General features: G+C 43.4%; 1 protein-coding gene across 1 annotated transcript; it reads right to left on the bottom strand.

Annotated features, from left to right (window-relative positions):
- Nucleotides 1-2,705: 2,705 nt before the first annotated feature.
- LOC108850459 (uncharacterized) lies at nt 2,706-3,244 on the bottom strand. The gene is made up of 2 exons (XM_018623990.1): nt 3,218-3,244; nt 2,706-3,092 (listed from the first exon to the last, which is right to left on the bottom strand). The coding sequence occupies exons 1-2, from the start codon at nt 3,242-3,244 to the stop codon at nt 2,706-2,708; spliced, it is 414 nt and encodes a 137-aa protein (XP_018479492.1).
- Between the last annotated feature and the right edge of the window lie 14,072 nt (nt 3,245-17,316).

The raw sequence follows: 17,316 nt of genomic DNA, 5'->3' as shown, positions 1-17,316 counted from the left end.
GTTTTGTTAATAAAAAAAAGAATATTGTTTGGTTCTCAGGTCTTCCTCGCCAACAAAAACTTATATATAAGAGTAATACGGAAATTAAGGTTTTTTGTTATTACCTAACGAATTTATATATAAAATATTTTTGTTGCAACAAAATTTTCTAGAACTTAAATTATGAAATTTATATCGAAGATTAAGAAAAAGCTTTGGCACCTGCCTAATTTTTTGTAGTCTAAGAAAACATTAATAATCACATTCGTAGTAGTTAATGATATATATCACGTTAGCCTAATTTTTATCATATACAAAGTATCGGTTGCAAACAAATAATACTATCATCTTTCTATATTTGAGCTTTAAGTATAACTAGAACTTGACCCGCACCTCCGTACATGTGTTTGATTTAATATGTCTTCAACGTAAACTCATAAATCGTTAGTTTTATAATTTTTTTTATATTTTCTAATTTACAGATATATTACTTTATAGTATAAATTTTTAATAATAAATTTTTTATTCGTACATAATATTATATTAAAAACTTATAACTTGATGCAATTTAATGAAATTCTACTATTCATATATTAACCTATTGTTTTCTTATTAATTTATTTTAAAATAAAACAACATACTGAATTTTTTAATTGTTTGCATTAGTTTTCTATGAATTATTATTATTTTTATGATATTGTTTTATTGAACATTGAACTCTCGAAATTTTAATATTTGACTAAAATAAATAAGGTAATATTATAGTGAAAAGTTATTTTATACAATATATTTTATTTTGTGTTTTAATTCACCAAAAAGAAACAACAATAATAATATATAATTAATTTAAATTTATTTTAAATGGATTGGTAGAAATTTGTAAATAAAAGCAATACAAAAGAAAGTACTTAATTTATTGTAAATGTAATGGTTAAATATATAAATAAAATAAAATCATTAATCTGCTATTTATGTTTCCAAACAATTTTTACTTATTCAATTATCCATGTTTCCAAATAGTACCAAAATTACCTTCAGTTTTAATAATATAGATAATAGTCCGCTGCAAAATTTTATGTTGTCTTAATGTGGCACATAATCAAACTATAATTCAAATTATAAGCTTAATCTAATTTGTAATTGTCTTCATAATATTTTGATTTTCCATATATTTTTTTTGTCATCAACTTAAATAGATTCAAACTAACTTTATAAACTAAATTGGGAGCGCTGCAACCATGTGAAACAAGAAAGATTTAATATGTTTAATATTTTTAATTTTACATATTATGCTGTCAAAAGGAATATAAAAATCTGATATTCTGAAAATTAGTGTAACTTCAAAATTTAAAATATATAGATTTTATTTACTAATAGTTTAGTAAAAGAAAATATTCAACTGCATCATCCCAGCATATATATAATTAAATATATAATAATAAAATTGTATACATATAAAACAATTGGATTATATATAAATCTTAATTTTTTCAATACAATATGCTTAATTAGAAAAAACTACTTATTTTGGATTATCTATAATTAAGGTCGATTAATTATTCTTTTTAATTTCAATTGAGCCGAAGAAAGATCAATCGTAAACTGTCGGTATTGTCATCGTTAGAAGACAATAAAAATCCTAAAACTTGAACTAAATTTTCGTGATACAGAATTTTAGAATCAAGTTTTTTTGGTAAGTTTTAATTAGTTGTTTTATAGCAGGCTGTTTAAATAAATAAAAAAATTTCCACCAAGTCAATGCTTCCACCTAATTTTTAAACTTAGTAAAAAATTTTGAAAAACTTTTATATGGTAATTTTAATTTAAAATAATAATATACCTCGTCACCAAGTCTGTAATTTCGAAAATCGAAAACAACTTGCTAAATATGTTTGTGATAGTTATTGAAAATTTACATAAATATTGGTTCAATGTATCACGCTAAAATACGATTTCTAAATAATTAATGCCACCAATTATTTTAACTTTCCAAACAGTTTGAAAACCTATCTATGTCTACTATATATATACGGTTGAATTTTCTCTTAGAAGTACCATCAAATTTTCCACAACTCTTAATTTATGGGTCCGATTGGTATTAGCTGTAGCTTCGAAATTATTACTGTAGAAAAAAATCTGTAGACTTTTTGCTGTAGCTTTAAATTTTATTGCTGTAGTATTTTATGGAAAGCACTAAAAATTTGCTTTGGATATTTGGCTCTGCAGAGCATTTCTACAGCTGTAGATTATTTCAAGAGCTGTGGTTTTAAAAAATAAATTAAACCTTGATTGCTCTGATTTTGGTGCTTTAGAAATAAATGGGGCTGTGGAGAGCACACACAGCCATTACCAATCACACCCATGATTATAAGAGTTTCAATGATATCACATTTTAATTGTTTGATTTGGGCTTCTATGCTTTTTCTATTTGTATCTAATATTTTATAGTCAGTTAATTATTATATATTGAGAAAATATATATACCAAATTTTTTTTACCACAAAAACACATGTATTTAGAAATCATCAGATTTTACAAGATAAAAACATAGGTTTTTAATAAATATTTCAGCCTGCGCAAGGCGCAGGTCTTATACTAGTAGAGTAAGATAAAACAAGAAATTCCTAGAGAATCTCCGATAGGTTTTACTATCGAAAACATTCATCAGAAATTCATCGGGAATTTCCAACCACCGTATGTAGGGCCGGAAGCTTCTTCTATAATTGCTATAAGATCTGGGTCTTCCCTTTAGGTAACTTAATAGCAGGACCTAGAATTTTCTTGATCTCCTTTGATAGCTTTAATACCCCGGGGGTCGGAAACTTGATTAATTGATGGAGAGTCGAAGGTACGGCTCCCATATCGTGGATCCAAAGTCTTCCTAACATTACGTTGTAGGAGGAAGGGCAGTCGACGACTAGGAACTTCGTAGCCTGGTTTATCCCTTCGGCGTATACCGGGAGGAGAACTTCCCCAAGGGTCTGCTTCACCTCTCCGCTAAAGCCTACGAGAGAGGTCCCCTTTCTCGTTAGCGCCTTAGGTTCCTGCCCTAGATCAGCATAGACCGAATGGAAGATGATGTTGCTGGAGCTTCCATTGTCCACCAGTATTCGCTTAACCAAGCAGTTTTCTATGGTAAGTGAAATGACAAGGGCGTCGTGGTGAGGGGCTAGGACCTTCTCCTACTCCTTCGCGGTGAAGCTAATCTCGTCCGTTCCTAGGAGTAGACGCTTAGGACCTTCGGCCTCTTGAACGTTCCTGGCATTGCGAGTGCTTCTCTTGGCAGCAGCACTACTGATTCCACTTACTTTCGATCCGCCTGAGATAACATGGATCACCCTTGTTGGGGAAAAATATCCAAGTACAAGTTTTCTCCAGCTTCCGGATAGGTCCTCGACTTCCAGACCCTTGCCCAAGAAGAAACCAGGGACCGACCCCTGCTATAGGTCCGACACCCTTGATCGGACCGACCCTTGGAGCAAAATAGAAGTTTTCCGCCTAAGAGGAAACTTCCATTTTTTTGATTATGGAAGAGTTCGCCCTACTTTAAACCGACGTCTACAACTATAAAAGGGGAGCCCAAACCCTAGAATAAGGGATCGACTTTCAGAGGCTAAGAGATTAGAGTTTAGGCGACTTAGAACTAGGTTTATACACCAACGTTGTAGTCCCGAATCATAGACTCAATAATACATCTCTTCTAGCCTCAATTCCTTACTTTTCATACAAATATTCTAGTGTTCCGTAGTACTAAAACGACCCTACACAAAAATATTATAACAATTGGCGCTAGAATGAGGGGAGTAATCCAACTACGTGACGATGACACTAGAAGACGATACTAATCAAGCCGAGCTGACCCCGAGGGAACTCGAGCTCCTCAACCGACTCGAAACCCTTCAGAGTCAGATCACCGACCTCCATAAAGCGCAGGAGACCACACCTGGAGGTCACGAACTTCTCCAAGAAGTTCAAACCCTAAAAGATAAACTTGGAGAACACTCCAAGCAGCTGCAGCAAAGCGCCGAGAAGCTGGACGTTGTGGAGGCAGAGAATCTTGTCCTTCGACAAGAGAATCAAACCCTTGGCGAAACCAGCAACAAGCGAAAGCGGTTCCGAACTAGGGTTCGACCTATGGCTTAGCACTCCTCGCGACGGTGGTGGAACGTCTCGCCGACCCGTCACCACAGGAAACGAACCCGATAGCCGAGAGACCGCTCACGACGCAACCCGGGTGCAAGTGGATAGCGATTCCGATACGAAGGACGAAGAATATTCACTCGACGATCCCGCGATCTCAGATCGGGCCCTACCTTCTTACCTTGAAAGGGTGGTCTCCGAAAGGTTCGGCACCATCCAATCTATGGTAGAAAGGCTTCCAGGGGTAGCTCCCCCTATCAGGAGAAGTAATCCCGGATCCTACTCCGATACACCTTTCGTGGAAGAGATTGCCTTGGTAGAGATGCCACGCAAGTTCTCCTTCCCGAGCATAAAGATGTACGAAGGTACCGGAGATCCCGACAACCACGTTGCTCAGTACAAGCAACGCATGCTAGCCGTAGCAATCCCTAGAGAAGCAAGGGAAGCTACCATGTGCAAAGGATTTGGATCAACCTTGACCGGTCCTGCTCTTAAATGGTACATCCATCTTTTTACCAAGTCCATTAGGTCCTTTGAAGCCCTTAGCGACAAGTTTGTGGAGCAATTTGCCAGTAGCCGCAATCTAGAGAGAAACTTGGACGTTCTCTTCGAGGTCCTCCAGCATAGGAACGAACCTTTGCGTTCCTACATAGCACGCTTCAACCAAGAGAAGGTGGCCATCCCCGAGTGCAACGTTTCTACGGCTACTCCCGAAAGGAGGTCTCTACAAAGATCTGACTAAGTACAAGTGCAGGACCATGGAAGATGTATTATCTCGCGCTTGAGCTCAAGTGAGATGGGAGGAAGACGTCGCAAGCAGGGCAAAAGCTTACCCGAAGCACGATCAGAAATCCTCAAAGCAAACTAGGAACAATCGCGACGAGGCCTTCCATCCTAAGTCTGCTAAGGAGACTAGCAATCCAGGCAGGGGCAGATACCAAAACCGTCCTTTGCCTAGATCCGAAGGAATGATGGTGTCTACATGGCCCGATACCTCTCATCTTGCGATAACAAAGCCATAGATGATCGGTGTCCTACGAAAAATGGGTCCGCAAGTCAAATGGCCCCCTAAGATGAAGGCCTCAGATGCTAACAGGAGTCCCAAGCGATGGTGCAAATTCCATAGCGATTACGGCCACACCACGGAGGATTGCATAGCCCTGAAGATAGAAGTCGCCGAACTTCTTAAGAGAGGTCATCTGAGAGAATTCCTCTCGGACAAGGCCAAGAACCTTTTGAATAAAGAAGGTCCCGGTCTTCCTACCAAAGCGGCTCCCGCGTTGCCACCACATCAAGATCGAGTGATCCACGTCATCTCAGGTGGATCGGAAGTAAGTGGAATCAGCAGTGCCGCATGCCAAGAGAAGCACTCGCAATGCCAGGAACGGCAAAGAGGCCGAAGGTCCTAAGCGCCTACTCCTAGGAACATATGAGATTAGTTTCCCCGCAAAGGAGCAGGAGAAGGTCCTAGCTCCTCACCACGACGCCCTTGTCATTTTGCTTACCATAGCGAATTGCTTGGTCAAGCTAATACTAGTGGACAACGGGAGCTCCAGCAACATTATCTTCCACTCAGCCTACGCAGATCTAAGGCTGGAACCTAAGGCCCTAACAAGAAAGGCGACCCCTCTTGTAGGCTTCAGCGGAGTGGTAAAGCAGACCTTAGGAGAGGTTCTTCTCCTAGTATATTGATATTCGTGTTCACGCACACCAATTAACCTAATGTGCACACTACCATAATCGAATGGTATGTCGATGTAGCACTTTAGGATCGAATCCACAGAGACCAACTCTTACACTTTATTTCTATTGGATCAAAATCAAGCTAAGACAAATATGGGGCTTTGATTTAAGTAGTGACGTGCAAGTAAAGTAAATGATTGCAAAGAGTAAATTCAAATTAAAGAGAAGCCAGTCTAGGGTTACTTCATCGGGTGCTAAAACTTGTGAGCTAAACAATTATTCAAGTGCTAATAAGAACAGTCTAGAACTCGGATCACTCAAATAGAACAGTCCACTGTCGTAGTACTGCTCCCTATGCTGATCGATCTCACCGTCTAACTGTCGTTGAGGTGAGAAGCGATCGCAAGCAATAGAGATCAGGTCCGATAGGTTCACAAAACACCCTAATATCTACTTTCGCTGATTAGGGATGCAATGCTCATTCAAAACAGATCTAGCAACCTATTACACGGTTAATGAACAGGTTAAACCTATGATCTAACATTAAGCGGCCAGTTTAATGCAAGCAATAAGAACAGTTATGAATGAAGACAATCGAGTGATTCACTTATCTATGTTTAGCTCACGAAATCAGCACCCTAGAACCCTAGACAAGCTAGCCGACTACTCAGCCATGACACAAGAAAAGACAAGCATCAATACTGAATAATACTGCATAAAATAACAGAAACAAGAGATAGGGTTCAGGGGTTCTTCTCTATGGAGAGAGATAGCCTTCTCCCTTTACAAAGTAGCAAATCTCAAAGTAAAAAGCTATAGAGTTTGTTTCTTTATGAAAAGTAGCGTAGAATGCTAATGAGAAAACAGAAAATATGATATATCAAAGCCACAGGCGGCTGGGAGAGAAAAAGAGGATAATTAGGGCAAATCCCGAAATAATAGTGGTTTCCATAAAAATCTCTGCCGCTGGAACAATCACTCAGGTTGTTCCGCTCGATCAGGAACAATCATCAGACTGTTCTGCGTGAAAATCACCAAACTGCACTATTTTCTGCCTCTTTTGTTCCAGCAGGTCCGTCTCCCATCCAGTGCAACTCCAGACCTGTAATGACTCGAAAATGACTAGAAAGACTCGATAAAGACTTGAAAACCAATTAGAAAACATATATACAATGATGTATAAAACACCATATATCATATATGCCGAGGGAATAAACCAGACCCGAAGTTCTTAGTCGTCGACTGCCCTTCATCCTATAACGTGATACTGGGAAGGCCCTGGATCCAGGACATGGGAGCCGTACCTTCGACTCTCCATCAGCTGGTTAAGTTTCCGACTCCCTGGGGCATTAAAGCAATCAAGGGGGACCAAGAGAATTCTAGGTCCTGCTATCAAACCACCCTAAAAGGGAAAATCAAGGTCTTATAGCAATTACAAAGAAGCTTCTGGCTCCGCATACAGAAAATCCGGAAGTGGAGGAGATAGATGAGGTCCCTCTAGTAGAAGGAAATCCAGAACGAAACCTGAAGGTAGGCTCCAAGCTCCCAGAAGGGCTAAGGCGGAGATTAGTCGTCTTCTTGAGGTCTAACTCCGATTGCTTCACCTGGTCCCATGAAGACATGCATGGGATCGATCCCGATGTTATCATGCACCAGCTTCAAGTGGATCCAATGCATCTCCCTGTCAGACAGAAGAGGAGGAAGTTCACCCCTGAAAGAGACGAAATCATCAACGAAGAGGTCAAGAACCTACTTGACGCCGGATTCATACGGGAAGTACAATACCCGGAATGTCTAGCTAATGTGGTGGTCGTGAGGAAGAAGAATGGGAAGTGGAGAGTCTTTATCGACTTCACGGACCTTAATAAGTCTTTTCCGAACGACCTGTTCCCCTTACCTCATATCAAATCCTAATGCATCCAGACGATCAAGAGAAGACCTCATTCATAACATCCCAGGGCATCTACTGCTACAAGGTCATGCCTTTTGAATTGAAGAATGCTGGTTCCACCTATCAAAGGCCCGTCTACATGATGTTCGCCGACCAGATAGGTGATATATGGTGTTTTTCACATCATTGTATATATGTTTTCATTTGTTTCAAGTCACTAATTCGTGTCAGTCTAGTCCTTTTTGACCTTTTACAGGTCTGGAGTTAGTAGAAGAGAGAAGAGAAGGTGCCTGATGAAAAGATGTCCTTTTGGAGCAATCATGCGGAGAACACTCAAGTAGAACAGTCCCGAGACTGTTCTCTCTCAAGCGGAACAAGCAGACGGAGTGATCCAGAGATTGTTCCCGACGAATATGGAAACTCTTTATTTCGGGAATTAAAGCCCTGTTGCCCTAATCTCTTTTCTTCTGATTGGCGCCTCCATATAAAAACGCCATCTATCATTTTATTATTTTTTCTTACGCTAGTTTTACAAGAGAACACTGTGATTTGCGATCTGCAACTTGTAAGGGAGAAGAATCCATCCTCTCATAGAGAAGATCATCTGAACCCTATTGTTTTCTACTCTGTTCTTATGCAATTTTATTCAGGATTTATGTCTTTGATTCTTTGCACCATGATCGAGTAGTAGCCTTGCTCGCCTAAGGTTTTTAGGGTGTTGAGACATGAGCTAAACATAGATAAGCGATCCATAACTGTTCTTTATTCATACTGTTCTTACTGCTTTCATTAACTTGGTCACTTGATGTTAGATCACTAGTTCATCGCCTAGTTAACCGCTTAGGAGATAACTTGACATGTATTGAATGAGCTTAGTATCCCTAATCAGTGAAAGTAGATATTAGGGTGGTAAGTGAACTGATCGGACCTGTTCTCTAAAGCCTGCAATCGATCCTCATCCCAGCGACAGTTAGGTGGTGAAATCGATCTGCAAAGCGATCACTGCCACGACAGTGGAGTGTTCCAGCTGAGTGATCCGAGTTCTAGAAAGCTCTTCATCGCGCTTGAATAATTGTTTGGCTCCAATTCAACACCCAACGAAATACCCTAGGCTAGCTCTTGTTTAATTGAATCAATCTCGTGTTTGTTTGCTTGTTAACTATCGTCTCTTTCAACCAAATTATTATCTTCTTCTTAGCTTGATTTCGGAACGCATAGAACTAGAGTGTAGACTGGTCCTCTGGATTTGAATCTCAAGTACTACAATTGCAACTGTTAACTTGGCAGTAGCAAGGATTCATTTTTAGTGTATCAAGTTTTGGCGCCGTTGAGACGGGGACCAGATTTTTTACCTCTAATTTTCGGTTTCATATCTAGTCTAAGATATCTAACTCGTGTTTATTTCTTCGTTTCAGCTGATGATCCAGGTGCATGACCAGTAGACATACTCGGAGCAACGCACAAGGACCATTGCATCAGCTTACCAACGAAGAACTAGCGAGATTGGAACGACATAACCGTCAACAGCCGAGATCTACGAACACCAACATGGGTGATCACCAGGATGATCTCACTGCTGCGTTTGCACTCATGCAACAGCAGATGCAGCAGATGCAGCAAACGATCCAAGCGCAGCAAGCTGCTGCTGAGCAAGCTGCTCTGAATGCGGCGAACCAGCAGAACCAACCGGAGGAAGTTGTCCAGATCGGCCAGAGAAACTTACTGCGCAATCTGCCTGCTACGCGATCTGCCATCAACCCTCCACCGTGCACTAGGCAAGACTTCGAGATCAAGCCAGCCTTGATAAGTCTAGTGCAAAGGAAGATCTTCAATGGACTTCTTGCTGAGATACCGATGGACCACATCGAGCACTTTGAGAAGATGTGTGGTTTCACTAAAGCGAATGGAGTACCACCCGATTACATCAAGTGTACTCTGTTCCCTTTCTCTCTTGATGGGAAAGCTGCTCGCTGGCTTGATTCCCTACCCACGGGATCACTCACCACTTGGGAACACGTCCGAGAGGCCTTCTTAAGCCACTTCTACGATGCATGGGAGCGATTCAACGTCTACCGCAGAGAGTGCCCGCATCACGGTTTTGAGGAAGACTATCTGCTGGGAGTGTTCTACGATGGAGTAGGCTGGGAGTACAGGAACGCTTTGAACTCAGCCAGTAAAGGAGATTTCATGACCCAGTCCACTCAAGGTGCCTTCGAGTTGATTGAAAACATGGCCTCAAGCTCAGCTGATAATAACCGCGAGACTGATCGCACTCAGAAGGTGAAAAGCATCGATAACAGCAAGATTGATGAGCTCTCTGCCAAGGTCGATCAGCTGATTAAGAGCAACCAGAACCAGGTCTTCATCATGGAAGAATCCCCTCAGGATAAAGCAACCGCGGATGGCACATCAGAGGCAGATCAGTCAGCTGAGGATCAGCATGAAGTGAGCTATGTGAATGGGCAAGGATGGCAGTTCAAGAACTATCACCTGAACCCTAACGTGAGGAACAATCCCCACTTGTTCAATGCCCCTAAACCAGACGATAAGGCTCAAGGAAATCAGGGTCAGAACAGTGGATACCAAAGGCCTTATGGCAATCAAGGTAGAACCTTTGTCCTCAACCCAGCTCAGAATGCCCAGTTCCACAGCCAGAAACAGCCGGTTAATCAGCAGGCTGCACAACCGGCTCATGCTGCTGCGCACGATGACATGAAGAGCCTCGCCAATATGATGAGCCAGCTGCTCCAAGGACAGCAGATCCAGGGGAAAGCACTGAACCAGGTCACAAACGACATCAACACCAGGATGAATCATATGTTCAATGACCTGAGTGCCAAGTATGACAATGTCTCAAGCCATATGAGACAGATGGATATTCAGATTGCTCAGACTGCTGAGAGTGTGAAGAGACAACAAGGAACTCTCCCTGGAAAAACAGACAAGAACCCCAAGGAGTGCAATGCGGTAGGTCTAAGGAGTGGAAAGCAACTGCCTGATCTGGACCCCAGGAGATTCACATCGTCTGAGAAAGGGAAGCAGAAGGAGTCGGATCAGCCACCTAAAGCTGTACCCACAGATGAGGAAGAGGTAGAACAACCTACTGAGACTGTTCCGACTGAAGCAGAGCGACCCGCTGGGGTTGTTCCACTGACTGCAGCACCTTCTCCTGCTCGTCAGTATGTACCAAAAGTACCCTACCCTGTTCCAGCTAAGGCTACACGCAAGGATAAGGAAGAGATGAAGTGCATGAAGATGCTGGAAGACCTAACTGTCAAGCTCCCTCTAATGAGTGCGATCCAGATGATACCATCCATGCGTAGCTTTGTTAAGGGACTGATCTCTGGGAAGATATCTGATGACAGCGAGTTCATGATTGTCTCTAAGGAGTGCAGTGTGGTGCTCCAGAACAGAAGGATCAAGAAGTTGGGTGATCCGGGAAAATTTTTCCTCTCGGTTCAGATTGGGAGAACAGTTTTGTCATGCTCACTGGTCGATCTAGGGTCAAGCATAAACCTCATGCCATATACAGTGGCTAAGCGCCTTGGATACACGGACTTCAAGCCTACCAGGATGTCACTTGTGTTTGCTGATCGATCTGTGAAGTCTCCAGTTGGAATCCTCGAAGATCTTCAAGTTCTGGTTGGGAACACACTTGTTCCTGCCGATTTCGTTATTCTGGAAGTCGAGGAAGATTCCAATGATCCCCTGATCCTAGGCAGACCATTCCTTTGCACTGTTGGAGCTATCATTGATGTCTGACAAGGGAAGATTGATCTCTACCTTAGAGATATTGTGATGAAGTTTGAGATGGATCAGATGCTCAAGAAACAGATGCTGGATGGACAAACCTTCACTGTCCAAGAAGATGGTGATCCGCTAGAGCCGCAGGAGGGAATGATTGAGGAGATTCTCACCGAGGATCCACTTGAACTCGCCTTAGTCAGAGCTGAAGCCGAGCAGAGCTTAGAGAGTGTTGATGCTGATGCCTATGCCCAATTCCTGGATTCAGCCAGGAGTATTGAGAGAATGGTGGCAAATCTAAGTCTGGGGGAGAACAGTGAGTCCAACAAATCGACTGGAACAACCGCGCCTGAGAACCCGTCTGTTCCGGCAGCTCAGGTCGATGACTCATGGAGCGAGCTGAAAGCTCCAAAGGTAGAGCTCAAATCCCTTCCCAAGGGACTCAGGTATGCATTTCTTGGACCCAACTCTACATATCCTGTCATTGTGAATGCTGACCTGAACAATGCAGAGACTGCTCTACTTTTGTGTGAGCTGAGAAAATATCGTAAGGCATTAGGTTATTCTCTAGCTGACATACCTGGCATTTCACCTGATCTGTGCATGCATAGAATACACCTGGAAGATGAATCGATGACTTCTGTAGAACATCAGAGGAGGTTAAAACCCAAATCTAAAAGATGTTGTAAAGAAAGAGATAATGAAACTTCTAGAAGCAGGTGTGATCTATGCGATCTCTGATAGTAAGTGGGTTAGTCCTGTGCATGTAGTACCTAAGAAAGGTGGGATCACTGTGATAACCAATGAACAGAATGAATTGATCCCTACTAGAACAGTTACTGGTCATCGCATGTGCATTGATTTTCGTAAGTTGAATGCTGCGACTCGTAAGGATCACTTCCCACTTCCTTTTATTGATCAAATGCTTGAGAGATTGGCTAACCACCCTTACTATTGCTTTTTAGATGGTTATTCAGGTTTCTTTCAGATTCCCATCCACCCAGACGATCAGGAGAAGACGACGTTCACATGCCCTTATGGAACATATGCATACAGGAGGATGCCCTTCGGCTTGTGCAATGCTCCAGCGACCTTCCAGCGATGTCGATTTTTACTGATCTGATTGAAGACATAATGGAGGTTTTCATGGACGATTTCAGCGTCTACGGAAGCTCCTTTCATGTCTGTTTGTCAAACTTGTGCAGGGTGCTGAAGCGATGGGAGGAGAAGCATCAGGTGCTGAACTGGAAGAAATGCCACTTCATGGTCAGAGATGGGATTGTTATGGGATACAAGATATTAGAGAAAGGCATTGAGGTGGACAAGGCAAAGATCGAAGTCACGATGAGTCTGCAACCACCAACTTCAGTGAAGGGAATTAGGAGTTTCTTGGGACATGCTGGTTTCTATAGGAGGTTCATCCAGGACTTCTCTAAGATCGCGAGACCACTCACTCGGTTGCTCTGCAAGGAAGCTCAGTTTGCTTTTGACAGTGACTGCCTAGCCGCATTTCACACGATCAAGGGAGCTCTAGTCAGTGCACCAGTTGTCCAACCTCCAGACTGGGATCTTCCTTTTGAGATCATGACAGATGCGAGTGATTTTGCAATGGGAGCAGTCCTTGGACAGCGTAAAGACAAGAAGCTTCACGTGATATACTACGCAAGCAGAACCCTGGATGAAGCTCAATGCCGATACGCAACCACAGAGAAGGAGCTCCTTGCCATCGTGTTCGCGTTTGAGAAGTTCAGATCCTATCTGGTTGGATCAAAGGTGATTGTGCACACGGACCACGCGGCTCTCAAGTACCTACTCACAAAGAAGGATGCTAAACCACGACTCTTGAGATGGATTCTCTTGCTCCAAGAATTTGATCTGGAGATAAAAGACAAGAAGGGGGTTGATAATGGAGTGGCAGATCATCTCTCTAGGATGAAAGTGTCAGATGAGACAGTTCTTGACGAGGAACAACCGATGGAATACGTCAACGCGGTTGGTCTGTGCAACTTGGAACAGTCGTCCCCTGTCATCAAGGACTGTTCTCGCGTAGAAGGAGCATTCGTTGCAGTGATCCATAAGAAGTACCCGAACCTTCCATGGTTTGCTGAGATTGCCAACTTCTTGGCAGCTGAGAAAGAGCCTTTGAGGTTCAATGGGAATGAGAAGAGGAAATTTCTAAGGGAAGAAAGGCACTACTTCTGGGATGAGCCGTCTCTATATCGGCAAGTCAAAGATGGGATCTTCAGGAGGTGTGTTCCAGAGGCTGATATTCCAGGGATCCTTCACCACTGTCACGGTTCCTCTTATGCTGGTCACTTTGCCACCTTCAAGACAGTTTCCAAGATCCTCCAAGCCGGTTTCTGGTGGCCCACTATGTTCAGAGATTCTCACGCTTTCATATCACGATGCAACTCATGCCAAAGGATGGGGAGTATAAGCAAGAGAAACGAGATGCCTCAGAACTAAATCTTAGAAGTTGAAGTGTTCGACTGCTGGGGGATCGATTTCATGGGACCATTCCCAGTCTCTCACAAGAATGAGTACATCTTGGTTGTTGTGGACTATGTCTCCAAGTGGGTAGAAGCGATTGCTAGTCCAACCAATGATGCGCGAGTTGTAACCAAGATGTTCACCTCCATCATCTTTCCAAGATTTGGAGTGCCTAGAGTGGTTATAAGCGATGGTGGAACTCACTTTATCAACAAGTTGTTCCAAGGATTGCTGAGCAAGAATGGTGTGAAACACAAGGTTGCAACCGCCTATCATCCCCAAACAAGTGGTCAAGTGGAAGTTTCCAACAGAGAGATCAAGAACATCCTGCAGAAGACTGTCAACACCACCCGCAAGGACTGGTCCCTTAAGCTTGACGATGCTCTCTGGGCGTACAGAACAGCCTACAAGACCCCTTTGGGGACCACTCCCTATCATCTGGTCTATGGCAAGGCGTGCCACCTTGTTGAGCTAGAGTACAAGGCGGCTTGGGCTGTCAAACTACTCAACTTCGACATCAAACCCGCCAAGGAGAGGCGAACCATTCAGATCCACGAGTTGGAGGAGATCAGGCATCTGGCCTATGAGAGCTCTAAGATCTACAAGGAAAAGACCAAGGCGTTCCATGACAAACGGATCATCAGCAGAAGCTTTGCTCCGAACGATCAGGTCTTACTCTTCAATTCACGGGTTAAGCTGTTCCCTGGAAAGCTTAAGTCCAGATGGTCTGGACCTTTCACCATTAAGGAGGTTCGCCCCTATGGAGCTGTTGTGTTTCTGGACACAAGAGGTGGAGAATTTGTTGTCAATGGTCAGCGTCTCAAGCCATATCTTGCTGACACAACAATCGCTGAAGGTGTAGAGATACCCTTAAGCGATCCCCCTCAAGCCTAATCGGCTCATTGAAGTCAAGCTAGGGACAGAAAACAAGCGCTTGGTGGGAGGCAACCCACTGGTGAGTGTAAATATTGTTTTCTTTTAGTCTTTATCTTTCTAGGAACTAACTTGCAGGTTGAAAAATCAAGAAAATTCGAGATCACTCCAGGAGAGCACTCCAGCGGTTGTTCCGCCGATTGTTCCCAGGTAAGTGCTCGAACAAAAAAAAAATAAATAAAAAAATAAAATAAAAAAATAAAAAGAAGGGGAAGCGGTTTTGATGGACCTATTTAAGGCCCAAACACTCCACTTCCCCACTTCATCTCTCTCGCCGCAAACCACCCCCATTAGAACCCTAAATCGCAACTCACTCACCTCTCTTTCTCTCCATCGATTTTTGGTTCTCACCTCTTGGGTTCTCTAGAGATTGGTTTGTTTTGCAGGAATCACCTCTCCAATCAAGGTAATCGGCCAAGAACTCTCCCCTCTTTGCGCATGCAAATCGCGATTTGGGAGTGATTTCTTGGATCCTCTTTTTCCTTTATGCTTTGCGATTTCATCCTAGATTGTAGCTCTTGATAGTATACTTGCTACTAGGATTGAATTCATGATTGATTTTGAATGGAAGAGGAACCGATTGTTGATTGTGATTCTTGGCCTTTGCGATTTGTACTGTTGAGATTGAGGCTTGTGTAGGTTGTCTAGTAATCGATGGACTTGGGTTAAGCAAGAAGATTGGATTGTTCCATCGTTTCTAGAACAACCGATGAACTGTGCTGATATTGGGTTTTGCTGTTGTTTTGCAGATGCCTCCAAAGATGAGAAACGCTAGAGCCGCCAAGAGGACAGCTTCTCCAGCCATGAGAGCTCCACCTGGTTACCGATGGCCGAACAAGATTGAGGGCGAACCCATCGACCTCAATGATCCGATGCTCCTTGAATACAATGTTGAGGGATGGGACAAGGAGTCAGCGGGGAGATACAACCGGCTCCTACTAGCGAAAATCTTGCCCACACGGTTCGCTCACCAGGAGACTCTAGCCGATCTCGGCCTTGAAACTGAGGTGTTCGATACGATGCAGGCTATGGGACTCATGCCTCTCTGTTTCCAAGCCCAGGTTCTCTACCCGGATTTGGTTAGGCAAGTGCTCGCGACGTGCCATATCACTTATCTGAACCCCAATGAGCCTACATACGAGAACTGCTTCTTCTCCTTCATGGCTGATGGCAAGTTCTGCTCCATCTCCCTCAACGATCTGAACGAGTTACTCGAGATTGCGGACACGCCAAGGGGAGTTTCAGTGGAGAAAAAGTTCAAGCCGGCAGACACCTTTTGGGACCTCATTGCATCCGGCAAGTTCACCTCTCGCAAGGCCTACAAGTCGCAGATCCGGAACCTTGCTATCCGGATCATCGCCAAGATCGTGTCCAACGTCCTGTTCGCGAAGGAGTACACCTCCAAGATCACAAATGGGGAGCTCCAGGTTCTCTACACGGGTCTTGAGGACGAGATGGGCAGAGAGAAGATCACCCCGATCCAGGAAGTCAAGACCAACCCAGGGTTCCATCTCATCTCCATGTTCGCTGAGCGCAAGGACACCTTGATTCGGACTGATGACAAGAAGGATCGTTCCGGCAATCTGCTCACTCCCTTGTTCCAGCGCTTCAACATCAACCTCAGCTCCTACACGGTTGTCTCGGAGATGGAGTACATTGATACTCCTTACCTGATCGCATGCCACATCTTGCGCGATGAGAACACCTACAAGTTCCAAGACAAAGAAGGGAACCCTCTGTACTGCAAGCTCCATATGCCTGGGTTCACAGACTTCTTGTCCCTGGAGAACATTGTGTCCTCACTCAGTGAAGAGCACCTCTGCGATGATCCGCGAGCGCCGGTACAGAACGATGATGATGACATGAATGATGTGGAGCATGTGCCTCAACCGGCTGATGGTGAGTATGACCTGGAGGACTTCACCGATGTGGCTGATGATCACGCCTACAGACGCTGGATGGTCGAGTCCCAGAAGAAGAACAACAGCCTCATGAAGAGGATACTCAGGGCGATCACAGGCGGCTGCATTGGGGCACAGGAGGAGCGTACACCGCAGAGAACAAGGCACCCAGGCAAGGAGCAAGCGGGAACATCGACTGGAGCAGAGAGACTGCCGAGGAACAGGAGGACAGCTGGTCACTCCGGTAGCGGCGATTCAGACTGAGTCCAAAAGGACTATTTCTATCCCTTGTTTTATCCATCTGAACTATTTACTTTTCATGTTATTTGTTTCTGTTTGGTGTATTTCAGCTTCCTCTGATTTATTTTCACAACCAGGGATGGTGTGAACTAAGTCTGGGGGAGCGATTGTACTATATTCGCTTGTGTGCTTTTTGAGTCAGTCCTTGTGTCATTTTTATGTTTTTATCGAGTCAGTCTTTAGGATCGAGTCAGTCAAAACTATTGTGGGAATCAGGACCTTATTTTGTGATGCTCTTTAACCACCTCGTGCTTT

The sequence above is a fragment of the Raphanus sativus genome, chromosome 4 (genome assembly GCF_000801105.2).
Source record: "Raphanus sativus cultivar WK10039 chromosome 4, ASM80110v3, whole genome shotgun sequence".
In the NCBI taxonomy this organism is placed as follows: Eukaryota; Viridiplantae; Streptophyta; class Magnoliopsida; order Brassicales; family Brassicaceae; genus Raphanus; species Raphanus sativus.
The sequence above is the reverse complement of the archived record's forward strand: the minus strand, read 5'-3'. Positions and strand labels throughout refer to the sequence as shown.

Bases quoted from the DNA above. Each gene is read 5' to 3' on its own strand.
- LOC108850459 (XM_018623990.1), bottom strand. From the start codon at position 3,244: ATGCCAGGAACGTTCAAGAGGCCGAAG. The intron at 3,093-3,217 runs GTCCTAAGCGTC...TGCTTGGTTAAG, and splicing joins GAACGTTCAAGAGGCCGAAG to CGAATACTGGTGGACAATGG.